Source organism: Carlito syrichta, unplaced genomic scaffold (genome assembly GCF_000164805.1).
Source record: "Carlito syrichta isolate Samal-C Ts95f unplaced genomic scaffold, Tarsius_syrichta-2.0.1 Scaffold315142, whole genome shotgun sequence".
In the NCBI taxonomy this organism is placed as follows: domain Eukaryota; kingdom Metazoa; phylum Chordata; class Mammalia; order Primates; family Tarsiidae; genus Carlito; species Carlito syrichta.
The window spans coordinates 4,757-27,394 of NW_007259238.1; the positions used below are offsets into that span (position 1 = coordinate 4,757).

The window sequence follows — 22,638 nt, forward strand, 5'->3', positions numbered from 1 at the left end:
AAAGATTTTTGGAGAGACTTAAAGAAGTCCTTAAAAAAATGGAAGGATGAACCATAATCATTGATTGGAATATTTGACATTATAAACACACATGTATTGAAAGACTTAATATTGTAAGTATGTCAACTCTTCCCAAATTGATATATATAGTTACTTTAATCCCTGCAAAAATCTCAAGAGGTTGTTGTTTATGGGATTTGACAAGTGTGTTACAAAAATGTTAGTTTAAATTCATGGCAAATCTGGTGATTCATATGGCAGAAAATACAATTCCACCTCTCTTTTATACTATATAAAATTAGTATAATTAGTATAATTAGCAGAAAATACAATTCTACCTCTCTTTTATACTATATAAAATTAGCTGATGATATATAGAAGACAATTTAAAAAGTAATAATATTAATCCTATAAAAAATCTGGCAGACTAAAATTTGGAGCTGAGAAAAACTTTTTTCACTACAAGGAAACCCAAAAGTAAAAAGGAAAAGATTAGCAAATTTAGCCATATGAAATGTAAAAGTTTTCATGCAGCAAAGAGAGTTTCTAGAAAAATTACAGATGTGGATAAAGTATTTGTAATGCAGATAAAGTTATTATCTGAACATTTTTTAAAACCCTTATAAAATTACAAGGAAACAGTGAAACGACAGGAAAAGGTAATTTCTGAAGGACAGATCCAAATAATCAACAAATATTACAAAAGATGCTCAAATTCATTAGTCATCAGAAAAAGCAAATTAAAATGACAATTATATTAATTTATATTCATCAGACTGGCAAAAACGAAAAGAGCAATAATATTTATTGCTGGCAGAGATATGAGGGGAAGATTAGTCTCACACATTCAAAAGGAAATATTGACATGCCAACTTCAAAATATATATTTATTAAAAGATTTGCTGATTATTGCTAATAAATATGATATGAATAAAATTATAAATATGTAGCCATAATTTGTCATTTGAAAACTTTTTAAAGAATGCAGAAAATTCATTAGGATAAAACATTTGTAACCTCCTTTACAAGCCTTTGATCAAAGCTCATAATAAAAATATAAATCTCATCTCTTTATGTCATGGTTAAGAGTACTAGTTCTGGAGTTACAAACTGCAAGTTCCAACCTTAGAAATATCATCAGATCCAAGAATCCTGAGATGGCTTAATCTCTCGAACTCTCAATCCCTTCATTTGTAAAAGGTTGATAAGCATAGAAATAAAAATTAATAAACTTTTTTATTGCCTGACAACCAGAAAGTGAGCCTGAGGCCTGAATAGAGCACATAATGAGTAATCAAATTGTGAAAACTCAGAAATAAATAATTCCATGAATTAAGCCACATCATTATCACAAATCTTTGTTTTTCTTTCTAGAATATAAAACATTATACTTACATGAATAGAAATGCAATATCATGAGGCCTTAGAGCAAGATAAGACTGTTTCCATTCTAAAAATCTATGCAATAATTCATCTGCCTCACCAGCTGTAGAAATCTTATTTTTATCTGACCACAACTCCAATGATGCCAGCACAATAGTAACCTTAAATTGGGCAAGCATCTAAAAACAGAAGAGATAAATATATGCAAAATTAGACTTTATGTTATTTTACAATAACCTAAAAATTAATTCATTGTTTTTAGAGCTCCACATTCAGTATATATAGATGATTTAATTATTCTGAAACACCACAAGAAAAATTACAATTTTAGAAAAAAGAATGTTCTTGATATGAAAGGGAAAATACTTACTGAATTTGCAAGGCCAACAATTTCGATGACTTTACTTGTTATTATGATGTTGTCAGAGCCCAAGTAATCATACTGAAAAACAAAATTAATTTTATATTTAAGTACATTTGTAATGTAATGTTTTCAGGATTTACTATCTACTGTCGGAGGTTTGATACTGCTTTGGTGTTCAATAGCTCAAAATAAAACATTAATAAATAAATATAAACAATATAAACTGGATTCCCCATACACTGCTGGTAGGCATTTGAAAAGGTACAGTCACTCTAAAACAGTTTGGTGACTTATTTCAAAATAAAGAATAGACTTACAGAATGGTTCAGCAATTTTACTCCTGGGCATGTTTCTCAAAGAAATAAAAGCTGATGCTTACAGAAAAACCTGCGTGTGAATGTCCATAACAGCTTTATTCATAATAGTCAAAAACTGGAAATGACTCATATGTCCTTCAGTGGCTAAATGGTTAAACAAAGTGTAGTACACTCATACCATGGACTACTATAGCAATAAAAAAGGAAGTGAATTGTTGATCTATGGAACAGCTTGGCTAAACCTCAAGAAAATTATGCTCAGAACAAAACTATCTCAAAAGGATACAGACTGCATGATAACTTCATGTAATATTTGTGAAATCATAAAGAAGAACAGTTTAGTGGTTGCCAAGGGTTCAGAAATTGTGGGGGGCAGATGGGTGTGGCTCTAAAGGAATAACATAAGAGAGTCTTGTGGTGATGATAACACTGAGTATCTTAACTGTGACAGTGATTATGTGAGGCTACCTATGTGATACTCGCATTAAACTACACACACAAATACACATGCATACATAAATGAGTGTATATATATATAGCATATATATTGTATATATATACACATATATAATTTTATATAGCATATATGCATGGTGTATATATATACTATAACTATAATTATATAATTATTGAAATATGAATAAACTCTGGATTGCAATAATGTCAAACTCCATGTATGTCCAGATAAACTCCCTATAGTACATCATGCTTTGGATGTTCCACAGAATCCTCAAATTATTCAAAACTAAACTCATATCCAAACTAAATTAAACATATTCTGTTCCTACTTATATTTTCACCATTTTAGTGAATGATATTATCATCAACCACATCCCACATTTATTGCTGTACATGTTCCATGAGAGCAGAAGTTTTTCCCTGTTTTGTTCACTGCTGTAGCTCCAATAGCTAGAACAGCAACTGGTATCTAGTTAATGCTTAATAAATTTATTAAGTAAATGAATAAATCAAATCAGTGTACAAGCCCTTCTCATTCATCCTCATCAGTCAGTAACTTTTAAAGTTGTCCTTTTAGCCAAGTGCAGCAGCTCATGCCTGTAATTCCAACACTGTGAGGCAAAAGCAGGAACATTGCTTAGGCCCAAGAGTTTGAAACCAGCCTCGGCAACATTGCGAGACCTTGTCTCTACAGAAAATCAAAAAATAAGCCTGGTGCAGTGGCACACACCTGTAGTCCCAGCTACTAGGGAGGTTGAGGTAGAGGATCATCTGAGCCCAGGATGTCGAGGCTGCGGTGAGCTGTGTCATGCCACACTGCACTCCAGCCTGGGCAACAGAGTGAGACCCTAACTCAAAAATAAAAATAAAAATGAATAAAAATAAAGTTGTCCCTTTAATTTTTATTCCTAATACCACTAATGTATAAGTTTTCACTTTGATTAATGGAATAGTCTCTTAAATCATTCCTCCTTTTTCAATTTTCCCACCAGCAGTCTATCCCTACACTATTACTATTACTACTTCCTACTACTACTACTGTTACTATTACTATTACGATGATTCTAAGGTGAATAGGTCACTCTCCCACTTTGGATTTCAATGACTCTCTATTGCATTTAGGATAAAAAATCCAAATATACCACCAATGCTTTAATTCATCTATTTTCACATCCCTCTTTTAGCACTGTGTGTTCTTCAGACTAAATGTCTTGTAGTTTCCTGAAAGAAACCTTCTCTCACACTTAAGTACTCTTGAAAATGACAGTTTTGGCCAGACACAGAGGCTCATGGCTGTAATCCCAACACTTTGGGAGGCTGAGGCAAGAGGATCGTCTGAGCCCGCGGGTTCAAGACCAGTCTGGGCAATATGGTGAGATCTCATCTCTACAATAAAAATCAAAAAATTAGCAAGGCATGGTAGCACGCGCCTGTAATTCTGGCTACTTGGAAGGCTGGGGTGGAAAGACCATCTGAGTCCAGCAGGTCAAGGCTACAGTGGCCGTGAGCATGCCATGAGCACAGTTGGAGTGAGATTCCAACTCAAAAAAAAAAAAAAAGAAAGAAAGAAAATTATGGTTTTGCAAAGTCTTCTCAGGCCACACCCTCCACCCATTACCCATGTCTTGCATTTATTATATGACCTACTGTATGAATCATGCCTTCTAATTTTCTGCATTTCTGATACTTTTACATCTTGGGGGCTTTTTGATCCTAAAAAGACCACCCCTCTAAAGGCCATCCAGTTCTTAGAGATAGTAAGCGGTTTTCCTTTGTGTGTACCTTTCATAAGCAAGTTAATTGATCCAGCGCCTACACCTCAATACCCTATCAGGCTCTCATGCTCAGATCCACTATTCCCCTGCCCTAATCACCCCAGGGCCAGGTATCAGACAACTAGAAACAGTCCCCAGAACCCACTGAAATATTCAAACTAGCCAGTTCTAAACCTGCTTACCCTTCCTTGCCTTTTCATGGGAATCACAATAATGGCTCTTCACCATATTTCCCCTAGCTTTCCCTGTCTCCTGACTGACCCCAGGGCTTCACTGTGTGGACCTTTGTAATGTGGAGTGCCCCCTACTATTGGGATCTGTGGGTAACAAACAATCTTTCAAAAGCAATCATCTCCGGAGCTGTTGGCCTCAATATATCAGAATAATAAAAGAAAATAATGAGATTTAGAACACCCACTTCCATGTTCTTAAAGTATAACCATTTACAGTTGCGTGTTTCCATGTCTTTCTCCATTACCAAATTGTGTTTTTATAGAATTAAATGTTTCCCTCAATCACGATGCTGAATTCACTAGGTTAAAATTGGGAATTTACAATTTATAAAGTCACTAAAGAAAACATCAGTATTATTCTTCTTTATATGCTCAATATAATAACAGCAATTTTATAGCTGTTTCAATGTTTATTTTATTAAAGAACATGCAAAAATGTATAAGAACATAAAGAAGAAATGTTTAATCAGCATTATATGGCTTGCAAACCTGGCGATTTGAAACTTTTAAAACTACTCTCAAAATTTTATAATATGATACTGAAACAAAAGAATTTTCATAATCCAAAATATTCCCTAGAAATATCTCAATTTTTTCCTAAATGTTCCCTTTGCTTTTTTTCCCTGCACTCTAATAAATATTTTCATATTCTTCTCCAAATCCCTCCTGTCTCTGGCTTCCTCACAAGCTCTACAACCCTATGAATAGAATTGGTAATGAGTACTATTCATATTCTCTGTGGTGTTTCATGGGTGTGACAAATGCTTATTATCAGAATAACATCTGGAAAGCATAATTTTATCCCTATTTTCTGAAGTCTTTCAAATGTTAGAGGAAGTAAAACCATACCTGGTTGGTTGCAAACTAAGTTTTCACCCCAAGATCCTGAAGTCCAAAGGCCCTCAAATTGTTTATAGGAATCGAAGATCTAGAGGTGTCTTTTACATCAGGCAAACAACAGGCTATAAAAGGTGGTCCATTAAAAATTGCTTAAAAGGTGAGTGGATTGCCTGAGCCCACGGGTTCGAGACCCGCCTGGGGCAGCGAGACCTCATCTCTACAATAAATCAAAAAATCAGCCGGGCGTGGTAGCGCATGCCTATAATTCCGGCTACTTGGAAGGCTGAGGAGGAAGGATCACCGGAGCCCAGCAGGTCGAGGCTGCGGTGGCCGCTCCCAGCCACCGCACTCCAGTCTGGGCGACAGAGTGAGACTCCAACTCAAAAAAAAAATTGCTTAAAAGTCTTGACACATTAATGTAAGTAGTTCTCACAAATAGTTATACCATCATCACTTTTGTCCCAATAAATATTTTATAGGGTGAAACATCCCCTACACTACATACTTCTCTTCAAGACTCCCTAAAACAGGAATTAAAAGTTTAAAGAGTTTTACTTTAACCAAAATTATCATTAAAAGATAGTATGGATTGAGAGAAATTCTTAAAAATGTGAAGTACCAGTACCCCAAAAAAATCATTTTGTTCTGCAGGATTGGTATATAAATATTTCACATAAAACATTTCTAATAAAAACTAATGTCATTTAGAGTATTTGGTTTTATTTGTTTGCTCATTTTTCCACTATTGTCTCTATGACATGCAGATTAAAAGATCGGAATCTTTTAGTTGCTTTCTACCTAGAGATAATTGTACATTTGCATCAAATATTTAAAAACAAAGAACAAGTAAAACACATACCAAAACTTTATCCACCACAATATGCATTTCTAGATAAAGAGGAAATAAATCGGGAACAGCCGATTCCGACTAGAAAAAAAGAAAAACAGCACATAAAACTTGAAAACTTTCATAATGTGTTTATTATGAACCCTTTATTGTTACCACAGCACATTAAGAATATGCTAGAGTATTTGCTTTATACACCTGGTTAATGTCAATATATAAGACCAGGCGCAGTGGCTCACACCTGTAATCCCAGCACTTCGAGAGGTAGAGGTGAGAAGATTGCCTGAGCCCAGGGGTTCGAAACCAGTCTAGGCAACTTGGTGAGACCTTGTCTCTACAATAAGTCAAAAATTAGCTGAGTGTGATGGCACATGCCTGTGGTTCCAGCTATTTGAGGTGGAAGGATCACCTAAGACCAGAAGGTCAAGGCTGCAGTGGCCATGAGCATGCCACTGCACTCCAGCCTGGGCAACAGGGTAAGACTCTAACTCAAAACAAAACAAAACAAAAATCCTTATATAGTGTCCTGAGTTTTATGGCAATAGACTCAAGTAATAAGAACATTGGTTAGGAAGTAATAATATATAGCTCAATAAATTTGCAGCTTTTAATTTGTGAACTAAGAACCAAACATCTAGTATCTCTAACCATGTATTTATCTGCATATCAGAAATAAACTTTTGCTTTATAAATAAGATAGGTATTGAAGAGTTTTTAAATAGTTACAAGTTTTTCACTCCTTTCTGTATCCATGTCCTTTGCGATATGACTTTACAGGGACTTCCACCAAGAGATGAGTCTATTTTCCCTCTCTCTCAATCTACTCTGGAACTTTTAACTTGTTTGAACCAATAAATGTAGTGGAAATGCTGTTGTGCCATTCCTGAGTCTAAGTCACCTTTCATATTGCCACTTCTACTCTTGAAACCCCTGCTTGTACAAAACTGACCAGCCTGCCAGATTGTAAGAAACAAGCAGCCTCCCTAATCCCATCGCCCTGGGGAGGGGAGTAGCAAGGCAATACTTGAGGAAAAAAGAAGTTGCTGGAATTTCAAGAAGAGAATGTTTTGGTGCTTGAATTTACCCACCTATCGTCCCATCCCTTATATCCAGCTCAGTGGCATCCATGAGGATGGTGGCTTATGTTCCTTGTGTGGTTTGCTGGTCCCAGAGGAAGACTACCCAAAAAATTCTCGAAAGAATTCTCAAAAGAATTCTCAAAAAATTATAATTCTGTGTTTTGAGTTATCCTGTCATTCCCTAAAGGATTTGCTCAAGGGCTTTCCTTTGTTTCCTCCACCATGAAGTGTTCACAGGGCTGAAGTTGAACTCAGAGTTTGTAAAAAGCATATTAAGACAAATGCACTGGCTGCAGCCCACCTGGAGCAATGGAAAACAGATGGTAATGCAGCAGACATGCTGAAAAACCTAAGAAGAAAGAGGTCAAGGAAGGATATGAGTTGGAAATAAACACTGAAAATCTCTGTCATGTGCTAAGAAAGCCACCCACATGTCCGGGGCTGGACACAGAAAAGTCTTGAGAAGACAATAAGCTTTTTCCTCTGGATGACCATTAGGTGTGCAAGCAGAAGTAAAGGCCAAGAGACTTTTAAACATCTAACTAGAATAAGTGTTGTCAGTGCACCCCAACACAGAATTAATTTGTATAAACCAAGAGAGTTTTTTTGGCTCCAGTCATCTAAGAAAATCTCTGACAAATCACTAGGTGACAACTTAAGCAACAACATTGTTTACAAAACATTTCCTTACTTTAGAAAAGTCATTAAACAACTACAACCCACAAAAAACAGCAACAAAAAATCTTAGTGGAAAATAAGGGGAAATCTGATTCCTAGCATTACCACATCAAAAAACTCAAAATGTTCAGTTTTCAACAAAAAATTATAAGGCATTAAAATGAAGAAATATGGCCCATTCTCAGGGGAAAAAAGAAATATAAACTGTCCCTAAGGAAGCCCAGACATTGGACTTACTAAACAAAGACTGTAAGTTAACCATTTTGAATATACTCAAAGTGTAAGGAAAATCAACAACAAAAACTAAAGGAAACCAGAAGAATGATGCCTCAGCAAATCAAGAATATCAGTAAAAATATAGAAAAATTATAAAAAAGAAATTGTGGAGCTGAAAAGCACAATAACAGAAATGAACAGATGTGAGGAGGCAAAAGAAATAATCAGCAAATCTCAAAACAAATGAAGCAAGATTATTCAGTCTGAGAAAAGAAAAATGAAGAGAGCCTAAGAGACCTGTGGGACACCGTCAAGTATACCAAAATATTAATTATAGGAGTCCCCAAAAGAAGAAAAAAAGAAAAGGGCAGAAAAAGTTTTTTTAAGTAATGGGTGATAATGTCCCAAATTTGATGAAAGATAGACATCTACATATTCAAAAATCTCAACAAATTCCAAGTAGAATAAACGCAAAGGAATTCCTACCAACACATGTAATAAATTGTCAGAAGCCAAGAGAACCCTGAAAACAGCAAGATATAAGTAGTTCATCATAAACAAAGGATCTTTAATAATATTAACATCTGTTTTATCATTAGAAACCATGGAGGCCAGAGGAAATAGGATGACATTTAAAGTGCTAGAAGAAGAAGCTGTCAATCAAGAATTCTACATCTGACAAAACTATCCTTCAAAAATAAAGGAGAAATTAAGACATTTCAGATAAACAAAAACTGAAGGAGTTGATTACTAATAGATCTGCCTATTATGAGATAAATTATGTCTCACCAAAATTCATATATTAAAATCCTAACCCTGAGTATGTCATGGTATTGTATTTAAAGATAGAGCCTTTAAAGAAGTAACTAGGTCATTCGATAGGCCCTGATATAATGTAACTGGTATCCTTACAAGAAGAAAAAACTAGGACACAGACACACACAGAAGGAAAACCATGTGAAAACACAGGGAGAAAACAGTTATCTATAAGCCAAGGAGAAGGGCTTCAGAAGAAACTAACTTTGCTGACAACTTGATCTCAAGCTTCTAGGCTCCAGAATTGTGAAAAAAATTATGTTCTTGTCATTTAAGTCACCCAGTCTGTAGTATTTTGTTATGACAGTCTTAGTAAGTGAATACACTGTCCTATAAGAAATTTCAAAGGCAGTCTTTCCATCTAAAATGAAAGCACATTAGATAGTAACTAGAAGCAATAAAGGAAATTAAGAACCCAGTAAAGATAAAAAAATACATTGGTAAATATAGAAAAAATGGTAAGTCACAAAGAAGGGCATTAAGTGTTAATTAAAAGGGAATCTATCAGGAAGATATAACAATGATAACCATTTACATACCTAACAATAGAGACCCAAAATACATGAAGAAAAAACTAAAGAAATCTCCAATTCCACAATAATGGGTAGGGACTTCAAAATCTCACTTTTAATAATAAATAGATCAACAAAACAGAAGATCAATAAGGAAGTAGAATAATTTAATAGCGCTATAAACCAAACAGACTTAACAGATAGTTATAGAAAAATTCACCCAGCAACAGAGTACAAATTTTTCTCAAGTATATAGAAGATATTCTCCAGAGTAGAATATATGATAAGCCACGAAAAGAGTCTTAAAAGTTCTTTAAAAACTGAAATCATATAAAATATCTTCTCTGGCCAGGTTCGGTGGCTCAGCCTGTAATTCCCAGCACTTTGAGAGGCCGAGGTGAGTGGATTGCCTGAGCCTGCAGGTTCAAAACCCACCCGGACAACTTGGCAAGACCTTGTCTCAACTATTAAAAAAAAAAAAAATTAGCTGGGCGTGGAAGCACGAGCCTGTCGTTCCAGCTACTTGGAAGGCTGAGGCGGAAGGATCGCCGGAGCCCAGCAGGTTGAGGCTGTGGTGGCCAGGAGCGTGCCACTGCACTCCAGTCTGGACAGCAGAGTGAGACTTCAACTCAAAAAATAAAATAAAATAAAAATATCTTCTCTAACTACATAGAGTAAAACTAGCAACTAATAACAGGAGGAAAATTGGAAAATTCACAAACTTGTGAAAATTTAAAAAACACACATTTAATTAACCAACAGATCAAAAAAATCACAAAGGAAATTATAAATACTTTGAGACAATAAAAACAATACACAACATACCAAAAATTAGGGGATGAGGTAAAAGCACTGCTCAGAAAAATTTACACCTAGAAATGTCTAATCATACTTTACACTGAAAGAACTAGTCAAACAAAAGTGCATTGAAACCAATGCTGCTAGAAGAAAGAAAATGATGACTGTTGTAATGGAGGAATAAAGTACGGCTGAGGCAGAAGGATCACCTGAGCCCAGGAGGTTGAGGCTGAGGCTGCAGTGAGCTGTGATTGTGCCGCTGCACTCCAGTATGAGCAACAAAGTGAGACCATGACTCCAAAAAAAGAAAGAAAAAGTTAGACAACAACAACAAAAAAACCTTAAAAAAATTAATGAAAACCAAAGTTGTTACTCTTTAATTTGTATAAACTTAAGGGGAACAAGTGCAATTTTGTTACATGGATATAATGTGTACTTGTGAAGTCTGGGCTTTTAGTGTTACCATCACTCAAACAATGCACACTGTGTCCATTAAGCAATTTCTCATCCCTCATCCTCTTCCAATTTCCCCATCCTTCTGAGTCTGAGTCTCCAATATCTGTCATTCTACATTCTCTGTCCATGTGTACACATTATTTAGCTTCCACTTATAAGTGAGGATATGTGGTATTTGACTTTCTGATGCTGGGTTGCTTCACTTAAGATAATGACTTTCAATTTCATCTATTTGCTGCAAAAGACATCATTTCATTCATTTTTATGGCATAAGTGTTCTCTTTTCTCCGCATCCTGGTCAACATCTTTTTTTTTTTTCTTTTGAGTTTTTAATAATAGCCATGCTGACTAGTTTAAGATAATTCACTGTGGTTTTAATTTGAATTTCTCTGCTAACTAGTGATTTTTTTTCATATGTCTATTTGTTGTCTTCTTTGCAAAAATGTCTATTCATGTTCTTTGCCCACTTATTAATGGAGTTTTGAGTTTGTTTGGTTGCTGTTATCACTGAGTTGAGTTCCTTGTAGGTTCTAGATATTATTCCCCTATCAAATGCAAATATATTCTCCCATACAGCAGTGTTGTCTGTTCACTCTACTGATTATTTCTTCTGTTATACAGAGGCTTTTTATTTTTAGTTTAAGTCTATTGTCTATTTGGGGAATTTGCTTGTGCTTTTGAGGTCTTAGTCATGAGGTTTTTGCCTATATCAATGTCCATAAGAGTCAAAAGATCGATAAAATTGATAAACCCTTACCCGAGACAAGAAAAAAGAGAGAAGACTCAAGTCATCAAAATTAGATGAAAATAGAGACATTATTACCAGCTATACATAAATACAAAGGATTAAAGTAGGGTACTATGAACAATTTCATACCAAAAATTCGATAACATAGATGAAATGGGGACACTCCTAGAAACAAACTATGAAAATGGACTCAAGATGAAACATAAAAATATGAACAAACCTATAACAAGTAGATACTGAGTCAGTAATTTAAAACTTCCCAGTAACAGATATCTTCATTGGCAAATCTTACCAAACTGTTGAATAACGTCAACCTATCTCAACTTCTTCCAAAAAAACAGAAAAGGAAGAAACACTTTTTAACTCAATCTATAAGTTCAGTGTTTCACTGATACTAAGGCCTAAAAGAATATCACAAGAAAAAAACTCTAGACTTCAAAAATTGTCAAAATAAATAAATACTAGAAAACCAAACACATCAGCATATTCAAAGTATTATACACCATAGCCAAGTGGAATTTTTTCATGAATGCAGGAGTAATTCCACACACAAAACTCAATCAAGGTAATACACCAATCAAGAAAATGAAAGGGGAAAATGTGTGACCATCTAATTAATGAAGAAAAAGCATTTGACAAAACTCTACACCCCACCATGATAAAAACACTCTAAAAACCAGGAACAGAAGGGAATACCCTCAACCTGATTTAGGGATCTACAAAATCTATAGCTAATATCATACTTAATGATGAAAGACTGGATCCTTTCCCTAAGTCGACAGGAACAAGACCACTTATATATACCACAGTGTGCTGGAAATTATAGTCAGAGTCATCAAGCAAGAAAAAGAAATGAAAGGCATCAAATTGGAAATAAACAATTCAAATAGACAGAAACAAACACAAAGCTAAAAGAATCAGAAAGGACCACAAAACATGACACCACCAAAGGAACAAAATGAAGCACCTGTGATGCTAAAAAAATGAAGATTTACAAACTTACTGACAAATAATTTGAAATAATCATTTAAGGAAGCCCAGAGAGACAAGTCATCCAGTGAAATCAGACAGAGAGCCCAGAAATAAGCACACACATTTACAGTCAATAGATTTTTTTTTTTTTTTTTTAATGAGTCGGAGTCTCACTCTGTCGCCCAGACTGGAGTGCAATGGCCGCTCCCGGCCACTGCAGCCTCGACCTGCTGGGCTCCGGCGATCCTTCTGCCTCAGCCTTCCAAGTAACTGGAACTATAGGCACGCGCTACCACGCCCGGCTAATTTTTGATTTATTGTAGACTTGAGGTCTCACCAAGTTTCCCAGGCGGGTCTCGAACCCGCGGGCTCAGGCAATCCACTCACCTCGGCCTCCCAAAGGCGCGGGATTACAGGCTGAGCCACCGAGCCCGGCCCAGTCAATAGATTTTTAACAAAGATGCCAAGGACACACATTGGGGAAATGACAATCTCTTCTATAAAGGTGTTAGGCAAACTGGATGTCCATATGCAGAAGACTGAAATTGAACCTTTATCTTACCCCATATAAAAGAAGAAATTTACAACGGATTAAAAACTTAAACATAAGAACTAAAGCTGGAAGAAAACAAAGCAGAAAAGTTTCATGACACTGGTCTAAGCAGTGATTTCTTGGACATGACCCCAAAATCATAGACAATGAAAGCAAAATTAAACAAATGGGATTGCATCAAAACTAAAAAACTTCTGAAAAGCAAAGAGAACAATTAATAGAGTAAAAATACAGTCCACTGACTGAGAGAAAATAATAATTTGTTATTATGTGTAAATACTTCTAAATAGTTGTAAATGAGGCTGGGCTCAGGGGCTCAACCTATAATCCCGGCATGGAGACTGAGGTGAGTGGATTGTCTGAGCCGGCAGGTTCGAGATCAACCTGGGCAACTTGGCAAGAACTCATCTCTACAATAAATAAAAAAACTCAGCCAGGCACAATAGTGCGTTCCTGCAGTTCTGGCTACTTGGAAGGCTGAGGCGGAAAAATCACCAGAGCCCAGCAAGTCAACACTGAGGTAGCCTAAGTCTGCCACTGCACTCCAGCCTGGGCGGTGAAGTGAGACTCCAACTCAGAAAAATAAGTACATAAAAATAAAAATAAATAGTTGTAAATGATACAAGGGGTTGTAAGCAGCTAATGGCCAAAATATATGAGAAACTCAAATTACTCAATAACAAGAAAACAAATAACCATATTTTTAAATGGAAAAATGTCTTCTCAAAAAAAGACATACAAATGGTCAACAGATGTATTTTTTAAATGCTCAGCATCTCTAATCAGCAAGGAAATACAAATTAAAACCACAATGAGATATCACCTCACAACTAACCGTTAGATTGGCTATAATTTAAGAGAAGAGAAATAAAGGATAGCATGTTTTGACAAAGATATAAAGGAAAAGGAACCCATGGACACTGTTGGTGGTATTTTAAATTAACATGGCCATTTTAGAAAAGAGTATGGAGGTTTCTTAAAAAACTAAAAAGAGATTTAGCAAGTAATCCAAATATCCCCCTTCTAGGTATATACTTTTAAAAACTGAAATTAGTGTACTGAAGAGATATCTGCACTTACACATTTACTGCAGTATTATTCACAATAGCCAAGATATGGAAACAACCAAAGTGTACATCACAGATGAAGTCTTTAAAGAAAGAAGAAGGGAATTTTGTCATTTGCAACAATATGGATAAATCTCAAGGACTTCATGCTAAGTAAAATAAGCCAGACACAGAAAGGCAAATTATCCAGGAGCAAGGCTAATTTTACCTTGTTGCTCTGCTAACTGTATGGTATCAGCTTCATCTTTGTGGATCATGATGAATCAATATATCTACACTTCAGCCAGCACAAAAGGGAAAAGGTAAAGAGGATAAAACCTTTCCCTTTGAAATTCAATCCAGCGGTAATGAGGGAGAAGGTGGTCAGACACTGGCTAGGCAGAGAGACAGGGAGCGTCTCGGGGAGAAGTAACAGCCCATGCACTGCCCCTCTTCTATTTCCAGCAATTGGAAATATGGTTAATGTGGTTAAGAACATCCTCTTAAGCCAGGATGTTTTGTTCAAAGGAACTTTTTGCCATTTGAACACAGACAAGTAGCTTAGCTAAGTGTCCAAACTTAACCTAGGTTTATTATAGTATCATTAGCATGACATTAGCATTGAGGTTTTACACCCCCCCCACCACCACGTTGGTTTTTCTGTGGTACTTATAGGTAATAATCAAGATGGAGTAATTTTGGACAAGGGCACACATGCATAGTAAAAGCTGGGACAGGAAATGGCTAGGAGGGTGAGAGGTGGGTAAGATGCAAATGAGAAGAACACCCCTAGAAGGGAGAGAGAAAAACCCAGAACACTCCCTCACTGTGGGTAACCAATTTCGGCCTGCTCTCTTTTTCAGAAAAGCTTTGTTGCTTAATAAACTCTTTCTTTCACTCATCCTTTGGATGTCTGCATTCCTTAATCTTCCTGGTCATGGGACAAAAACCTCAGGTGGCTGGTCTAAGCCAACAATGGAGTTAAAAACTCCTGCAACATTTTGGTGCCATGACTTGGATTGATAGATTCAGAAGGGTGAGTGAAAGCAAACTTCTCTCTTTACTTTCATTGCTGAGGCTTCTCGTCCTCAAAGTAGTTTTCTCTCTCTCAAAACCAACACAGGCCTCCATCAGCCACTTAAAAGTGAATAGCACACCCGCTGTTCTACAGTCACAGAAGACAGGCTTGCTAGGAAGGGCTTAGTCAATCCCCCATTGCCCTCCCCCATTGTTGGGATGTGTTCCAGTTCGGTTTCCTTTCACAGATGTCTAGCTGTTGCATGGAGCTGGATTACATTTGGGAATAACTGAAGATTTCTGGCCAAGTCTACACCTTGGTGTTATCTGAAGGCTCTCAGACCAATTCTAATTTCTGACCGCGCAGTAGGGGCAGAAGACTTCCAAACTTTCCTATCACATTTTCTTCCTTTCAAAGCTGCCATGGCTCCTATCCCATCTTTGTATACCATGTTAAAGACTTTTATGCAATGTGATGAACTGCTGGTATTTGATGGGATGAGCTTTAAATATAAGGAATGTGGCAAGGAACAATGTTGTGTTTGATTTTTTTTAAAAAAACAGGGGGACATGAGGAAAAAGCTATGGGAGGTTTTGGGGGTTTTTTCCTCCATTCCATCTGGGCTGCTTCTTTTATGTCAGGGACCAACATAGTTTTACTAATGTGAAAGGCATAGGCCTGCATAGCCTTTAATTTTCTCCTTTCAGGCAAAATTTTGTGGGTCAAGCCACACATCCCAAGAAATGCAAGGGTGTATTTTTTTTTTTTAATTTAAGGCGATTTGGATTCAAAGCTACACCTTAACCTTTCAAGCTTTATCCACCTGCTTAAGAGACTTTTCAGAACATAAGTTATTAAGGCAATACAGACTCTTCCCTCTTAGAATACTATCATCCTTCTGCCCTAAACTCAGGTAGCTTATCTGCTCACTTCATTAAGACCTAAATTACAATTGGACTGTCCCATCTGTTATTATGAAAATCACATGTGGAATAGGTAAAGTTCAATAAGAATGTCTCGCCAAATAACAACTACAATGTGTCAAAGGCCATTGGAAGGAAATTCAATAGATCCATATACCTTCTTCAGACACCTTTTAACACCCTCAATTTGAATGGTCACACAAAAAAGAAAGGTTCTACCTAAAAATTAACCCTCCTCATTTTTGTGGGTACTGACAGATAACCAACAGTATACTTTCAAGGAAGTGAAAGGAGGGAAATACCTATGTAAAGACTGGTGCATATGTTGCTCTTATGGCTGGTCAGATCCATGCCCACCCCTAAGGTGTACATGCACGAATAGATGCATATGCCTTCCTCCAGCACCCACACCACTCCCTCTGAGTATCCTAGCTCAAATTCAAGTATTCCAAAGCATCTTTCAGATTTCCATATGGGAAGACCCAACAAAGCAGTAAGGCCAAAAATCTTGGAGGTCCAGAGGTAGTCTCAGTTGGGGGTGAGGGAATGGGACTTACTCAGGTAAGCACAACTAAGTCCTATCAACACAGTCCCTCCCACACACATGGATAGAGGTTGTGCTCACATCCATGGGGACATCATGAGTATCTGAGGACAGAGAGAGTAGGCAAATGCCCTCCTTCCCTCGAACCCATTCATGCATGTCAGAGAAAAGAAAAGTAAGGGATGCTTTTCTTTTGCTTTCCTCTCATATCAGATGGGGAACAGGCCATCTGCATCTACAGTTTGCACTCCTCTGGAATGCATCCTATCACCTGGGACTCCTTTAATCTTCAAATTCTTAAAAAAAAAAAACGCCTTAAATTCTTTTGCACCCAGGCATGGCCAAGTTACAAATTACAGGATAAAAAAAAAAACAAAACTGACCTCCAGAGGGAAATATCAATTACAATACAATCTTTATAATCTTACAATTAAACCTTATTTGTAGACATAAGGGCAAATGGTTTGAGGTTCCCATGTACAGGCTTTCACCAAGACTCAACCAGCCTTTCCTCAGAGAGGTGAATAGAAAAAAAAATTAAAGTCCATGTTCCTTTTTCAACAACAAATTTCTCAAATTAAATCAAGACTGAACCTGTGCAATGTCCACTTGTATACATAATGCTGAATTGTACCCCACATCTTTAAAATAAAACATACAGAAAAAAAGAAAACTTCTAGACTGGGAGTATCAGTACCCCTCCCCAAAAAAAGTAAAGGGATCACATGTTAATTAATACTAAAAAACAGTCTATAATCATTTTAATTAGCTTTTTCCAAACCAAACCTACAAGTGCTCTAATAAAATTTTCCAACTTTACTAAATGCTAAAAAAAAACCTATGCCAGACAACGTCAGTGTTTGTTAAGTCAGGCTCACTAAAGTTTTTTATAAAAAGAAAATAACATCACTTTGTTGTCCTGGTTAGCTCCCCTCCCCTCTTTAGAACAGGTAAAACTTTGAATGCTAGTTGCTCTCTGAGTACACTTTACTAAGCCCAGTATTCCTGTGGGACAGATAAAATGCTAGGTGCGCTCTCTCTGTGACACAATAGTGTGAGACTTAATCACTCTCACCTAATCCTCCACACCTCACAACTAAAACTGTAATTTAGCAACTTATAAAGAGTCTTAACAAATTTGCCTGCTCATAACTGGAACTAAGTGGTACAGATCATTTCATATCCACATGGTATGTTCACTCTAAAGGGTTTTATACCAAATCATTCCAAGCAAAAAATTATCAAAAATTTCATAGTCAATTTAAAAAAAATTTTTAAGGTTTTTTTTTTCCCTCAGGCGAGGATTTAAAGAAACAAAAGGGTGCTCACATGGAGGGCTGCAGAACCAAAAGGCCCAAAATAGGGATCTCAATTGGCAGTCGCCATTAACAACAAAACTCCAGTGGCCCATCAAAAACCTGGTAAAAATAAACCTACTAAGGGGATGGTGTCTGTTGCCATGGGTACAATATGTTGGGGCACTAAAAGCCTAGTTGCCCCAAGGAAGCCTAAACCTTCAGGACCTTGTCCACCACACTGGCCAAAAAAACACTGGAAAGCGGGTACGCTGTCATCTGAAAAAGAGGGAACACCTAGCTCAAAAATGATGACCACTAAGGAGGACTGGGAATCAACTGAAGTGCCTGGCATAGCTTACCATCACCCCAACAGCCCCCAGGTGAATATTACTTTCTTCGTTAACACAGGTGCCAGCTGTTTGGTCCTTGCCGGGCACTTTGTTGGACTATAAATGCCATTAATTAAAGTTGCTAAAGTCAATTCAAAATATAAATGTAGGTTCTATAAACAGGAAAAAGCCAAAAGAAAAAAAGATGTAAAGATAATAATTGGTATAAAAGAATGTTTTTGGTAGCCGGGGTCGGTGGCTCAGCCTGTAATCCCATGCTTTGGGAGGCTGAGGTGAGTGGATTGCCTGAGCCTGCGAGTTCGAGACCTGCCTGGGCAATTTGACAAGACCTCATCTCTACAATAAATCAAAAATTAGCCGGGTGTGGTAGCGCGCGCCTGTAGTTCCAGCTACTTGGAAGGCTGAGACGGAAGGATTGCCGGAGCCCAGCAGGTCAAGGCTGCAGTGGCCGGGAGAGGCCACTGCACTCCAGTCTGGGCGACAGAGTGAGACTCCAACTCAAAAAAGAAAAACAAAGAATGTTTTTGGTGATAAAAGGGATACAAAAAATAATTGTGTATAGAAAAGCCTACAATAAAAATGGTTGGTTATTTAAAGAAAGGAAAATACAGGACACTCAGAAGTGGAAGGGTGAGAGACCTAGTTTTATTATTAAGGCAATTAAGATTATTATTGAGGATGCTTGATTGAATTTGTTTATAGCAGTTCACTGTCCGGAATAGCTTGTATTTGTAATTACGGCTATTATTAGAAGCATGGAGGCTGTAGCTTGAATTAGAAAGTATTTAGTAGCTGCTTCGGTTGAGTGGGGGTTGGCTTTTTCAATTAGGATTGGTGTGATGGCCAGTATACTTATTTCTAGTCCGATTCAAATTAGTAATCAGTGTGAACTGAATATAGTGATTATAGTGCCTGAAAATAAGGTAAGGAAAATAGAGGATAAGGTTAGGGGTTTAATTAGTACGGGAAGGATATGAACCAACATTTTCGGGGTATGGGCCCGATAGCTTATTTAGCTGACCTTACTATAGAATATTGTGTAATTAGGTAGCACGAAGAATTTTGAATTCTTAAGTATAGGTTCAATTCCTGTGATTCTAGAAATAAGGGGATTTAAACCTCTATTATTTACTCTATCAAAGTAACTCTTTTGTCAGACATATTTCTTGTTTTATAGATGGGGTGGAATACTGCATATTAGGATAGGTATTGAGATGTATCATATACAAAAGGCTTGTGTGAGTGGAAGAAAATTTTTTCATAGAAGGTGTATTAGTTGATCGTATCGAAATCGTGGATATGAGGCTCGGACTCATAGAAAAAGTGAGGTGAGGATGAGTGTTTTTGCTATGAAGTTGATTGTGAATGTTTCGGGTGTGAAGCTGTTATGTAGTGCGCCTAGAAAGATGATGGTAGTTAGAGCATTTATTATAATAATGTTAGTGTATTCTGCTATGAAGAATAGGGCAAATGGTCCTGCAGCATATTCAACATTGAACCCTGAAACTAACTCTGATTCACCCTCTGTGAGATCAAAGGGTGCTCGATTTGTCTCGGCTAGTGTTGAGATAAATCATATCATTGCTAGTGGTCAGGAGGGGAGAAATAGTCAAGAGTATTCTTGGGTTGTAATTAGTGTTATTAGTGTGAAGGACCCGTTTATTAGGAGAATTGCTAGAAGAATGATTGCGAGGGTCACTTCGTAGGAGATTGTTTGGGCCACCGCTCGGAGCGCACCGATTAGTGCATATTTAGAGTTTGATGCTCAGCCTGATCAGAGAATGGAGTATACGGCTAGACTGGATGTTGCTAGAATAAATAGGATGGTTAGGTTTATGTTGAGGAGAGGGTGTGGTATGGGCATGGGAATTCATATAATGAGAGCTAGGGATAGAGCAAGGGTTGGTGCAATAATATAAAGTAGGGATGTTGATGTAAGTGGGTGGAAGGGTTCTTTGATAAATAGTTTTATTGCATCTGCAAAGGGTTGGAGGAGCCCATAGGGTCCAATGATGTTAGGACCTTTTCGGAGTTGCATATATCCTAGTACTTTGCGTTCTGCTAATGTTAAGAAGGCTATGGCTAGGAGAACTGGAATAATTAGGATTAGTAGGTTGATTAAAAACATGTTGTTAAGAAGAGGAATTGAACCTCTGATAATAAAGTTTTAAGTTTTATGCAATTACCGGGCTCTGCCATCTTAACGAAGCCTGCTCTTGGGTAGGATTAATTTATTAATTTATTAGATTAAGATTATTTCATCTATTAAATAGGGGACGCCTCGAGTAGGGGTAGGTCCCATCTTTCTTGTCCTTTCGTACTGGGAGAGATAATAAATAGATAGAAACCGACCTGGATTGCTCCGGTCTGAACTCAGATCACGTAGGATTTTAATTGTTGAACAAACGAACCATTAATAGCGGTTGCACCATTAGGATATCCTGATCCAACATCGAGGTCGTAAACCCTATTGTCGCTATGGACTCTGTAATAGGATTGCGCTGTTATCCCTATGGTAACTTATTCCGTTGTTCAAATAAGTTTGGATCAATAAATGATTTTTGCTTAGACTGGTAAGGTCTTGGGTATTATCATTCGGAGGGTTTTTTGTGCTCCAAGGTCACCCCAACCGAAATTTACGGCTCATGTTCAGTTTAGTGTTAATCCTATTAGGTTATTTTAGTACTGGTTGAGTAGTTAAATTGAAGCTCCATAGGGTCTTCTCGTCTTATTGAAATATCCCCGCCTCTTCACAGAGATGTCAATTTCACTGATTGGAAGTAGGAGACAGTAAAACCCTCGTGTGGCCATTCATACTAGTCCTTATTTAGAGAACAAGTGATTATGCTACCTTTGCACGGTCAGGATACCGCGGCCGTTTAATAAATATATCACTGGGCAGGCAGTGCCTCTAATATTAGTCATGCTAGAGGTGATGTTTTTGGTAAACAGGCAGGGTTTAAAGATTTGCCGAGTTCCTTTTACTTCTTTTAATCTTTCCTTTAAATGGATCGCATACCAGTGTTGGGTTAACAATGGGTATAATAAGTTGTATATTTATAATTGTTTATATTGGGTTGTTAACTATCAGTGGATTATCCGGTCTGATATAAACTTATGCGAGGAGAATAATTTCTTGTTACTTATATTAGCAGTATTGCTTCTATTATTTATAGATTGGTCCAGTGTAGTTATAGGAGTTGTGCTTGGTTTTTGAGATTAAAGTATTTTTGGTATGTTGAGCTTAGACGCTTTCTTAATGGGTGGCTGCTTTTAGGCCAACTATGGAAAAGATTTTAATTACTCTCTAAGTAAGGTTGTTTCCTATTTCTAAAGAGCTGTCCCTCTTTAGAGTAACATTTAAATTTACATGGGGATTATTTATTCTGTAGGTAAATTTAAAGTTGAACTTATATTCTATTTTGGACAACCAGCTATCACCAAACTCGGTAGGCTTTTCACCGCTACTTGTGAATCTTCTCACTATTTTGCAACATAGATGAGTATGCTCTTATGGCTGTTCACAAGTAGCTCGTCTGGGTTCGGGGGTTTTGGCTACAGTTCTCTTTGTGAAATTGTTCTAGCTAATTCATTATGCAAAAGGTAAAAGTGAGTGTCTTTGCTTTTTTATACTTAAATAAGGTATCTTTCATCTTTCCCTTGCGGTACTTTGTCTATAGCGCCTATATAAATTTCTATCTCCTATACTTTTAAGGTTAAAGGTAAATGTTTTGGTTTACAAGATTTAGTATAATTTAGTTGGTTCATATTGGGCTAGGATTAGGTTCAAAGTGGTCATTTGTGAAATCTTCCGGGTGTAAGCCGGGTGCTTTGTGGCTTAAGCTACACTTTGTCTACTCCAAGCACACTTTCCAGTATGCTTACCTTGTTACGACTTATCTCATCTCATGCGCTGTAATTTGTTTTATGTAGATTGTTGTGGAGTTGCATTTGAGGAGGGTGACGGGCGGTGTGTGCGTGCTTCATGGCCTTTATTTCAACCAAGCTCTCTATTCTTGATTTACTACTAAATCCTCCTTTAATTCTTGTTTTCATAAGAATGTTCGTAAATACTCTAAAGTAGAGAATGTAGCCCATTGCTTTCCACCTCATAGGTTACACCTTGACCTAACGTTTTTATGCTTATACTTGTGCTTACTTTAAAGCCTTTTTAGGGTTTGCTGAAGATGGCGGTATATAGACTGAATTAGCAAGAGGTGGTAAGGTTGATCGGGGTTTATCGGTTATAGAACAGGCTCCTCTAGAGGGGTGTGAAGCACCGCCAAGTCCTTTGAGTTTTAAGCTGTTGCTTGTAGTACTCTGGCGAATAAATTTGTTTATATTTATTTATGTTTATGGCTAAGCATAGTGGGGTATCTAGATCCCAGTTTGAGTCTTAGCTGTCGTGTCTTC

The 22,638-nt window shown here is 37.0% G+C and overlaps 1 protein-coding gene across 1 annotated transcript in view; it reads right to left on the bottom strand.

Annotated features, from left to right (window-relative positions):
• Positions 1-1,391: 1,391 nt before the first annotated feature.
• Positions 1,392-22,638, bottom strand: part of ADAM32 (ADAM metallopeptidase domain 32) — a 61,352-nt gene continuing 40,105 nt past the window's right edge. Inside the window, exons 7-9 of the mRNA XM_021706106.1 lie at positions 6,231-6,299; positions 1,754-1,825; positions 1,392-1,562 (exon numbers count right to left, since the gene is read on the bottom strand). Of these exons, the coding sequence (XP_021561781.1) occupies positions 1,392-1,562; positions 1,754-1,825; positions 6,231-6,299 (312 nt within the window). The remainder of the gene's footprint in view (positions 1,563-1,753; positions 1,826-6,230; positions 6,300-22,638) is intronic.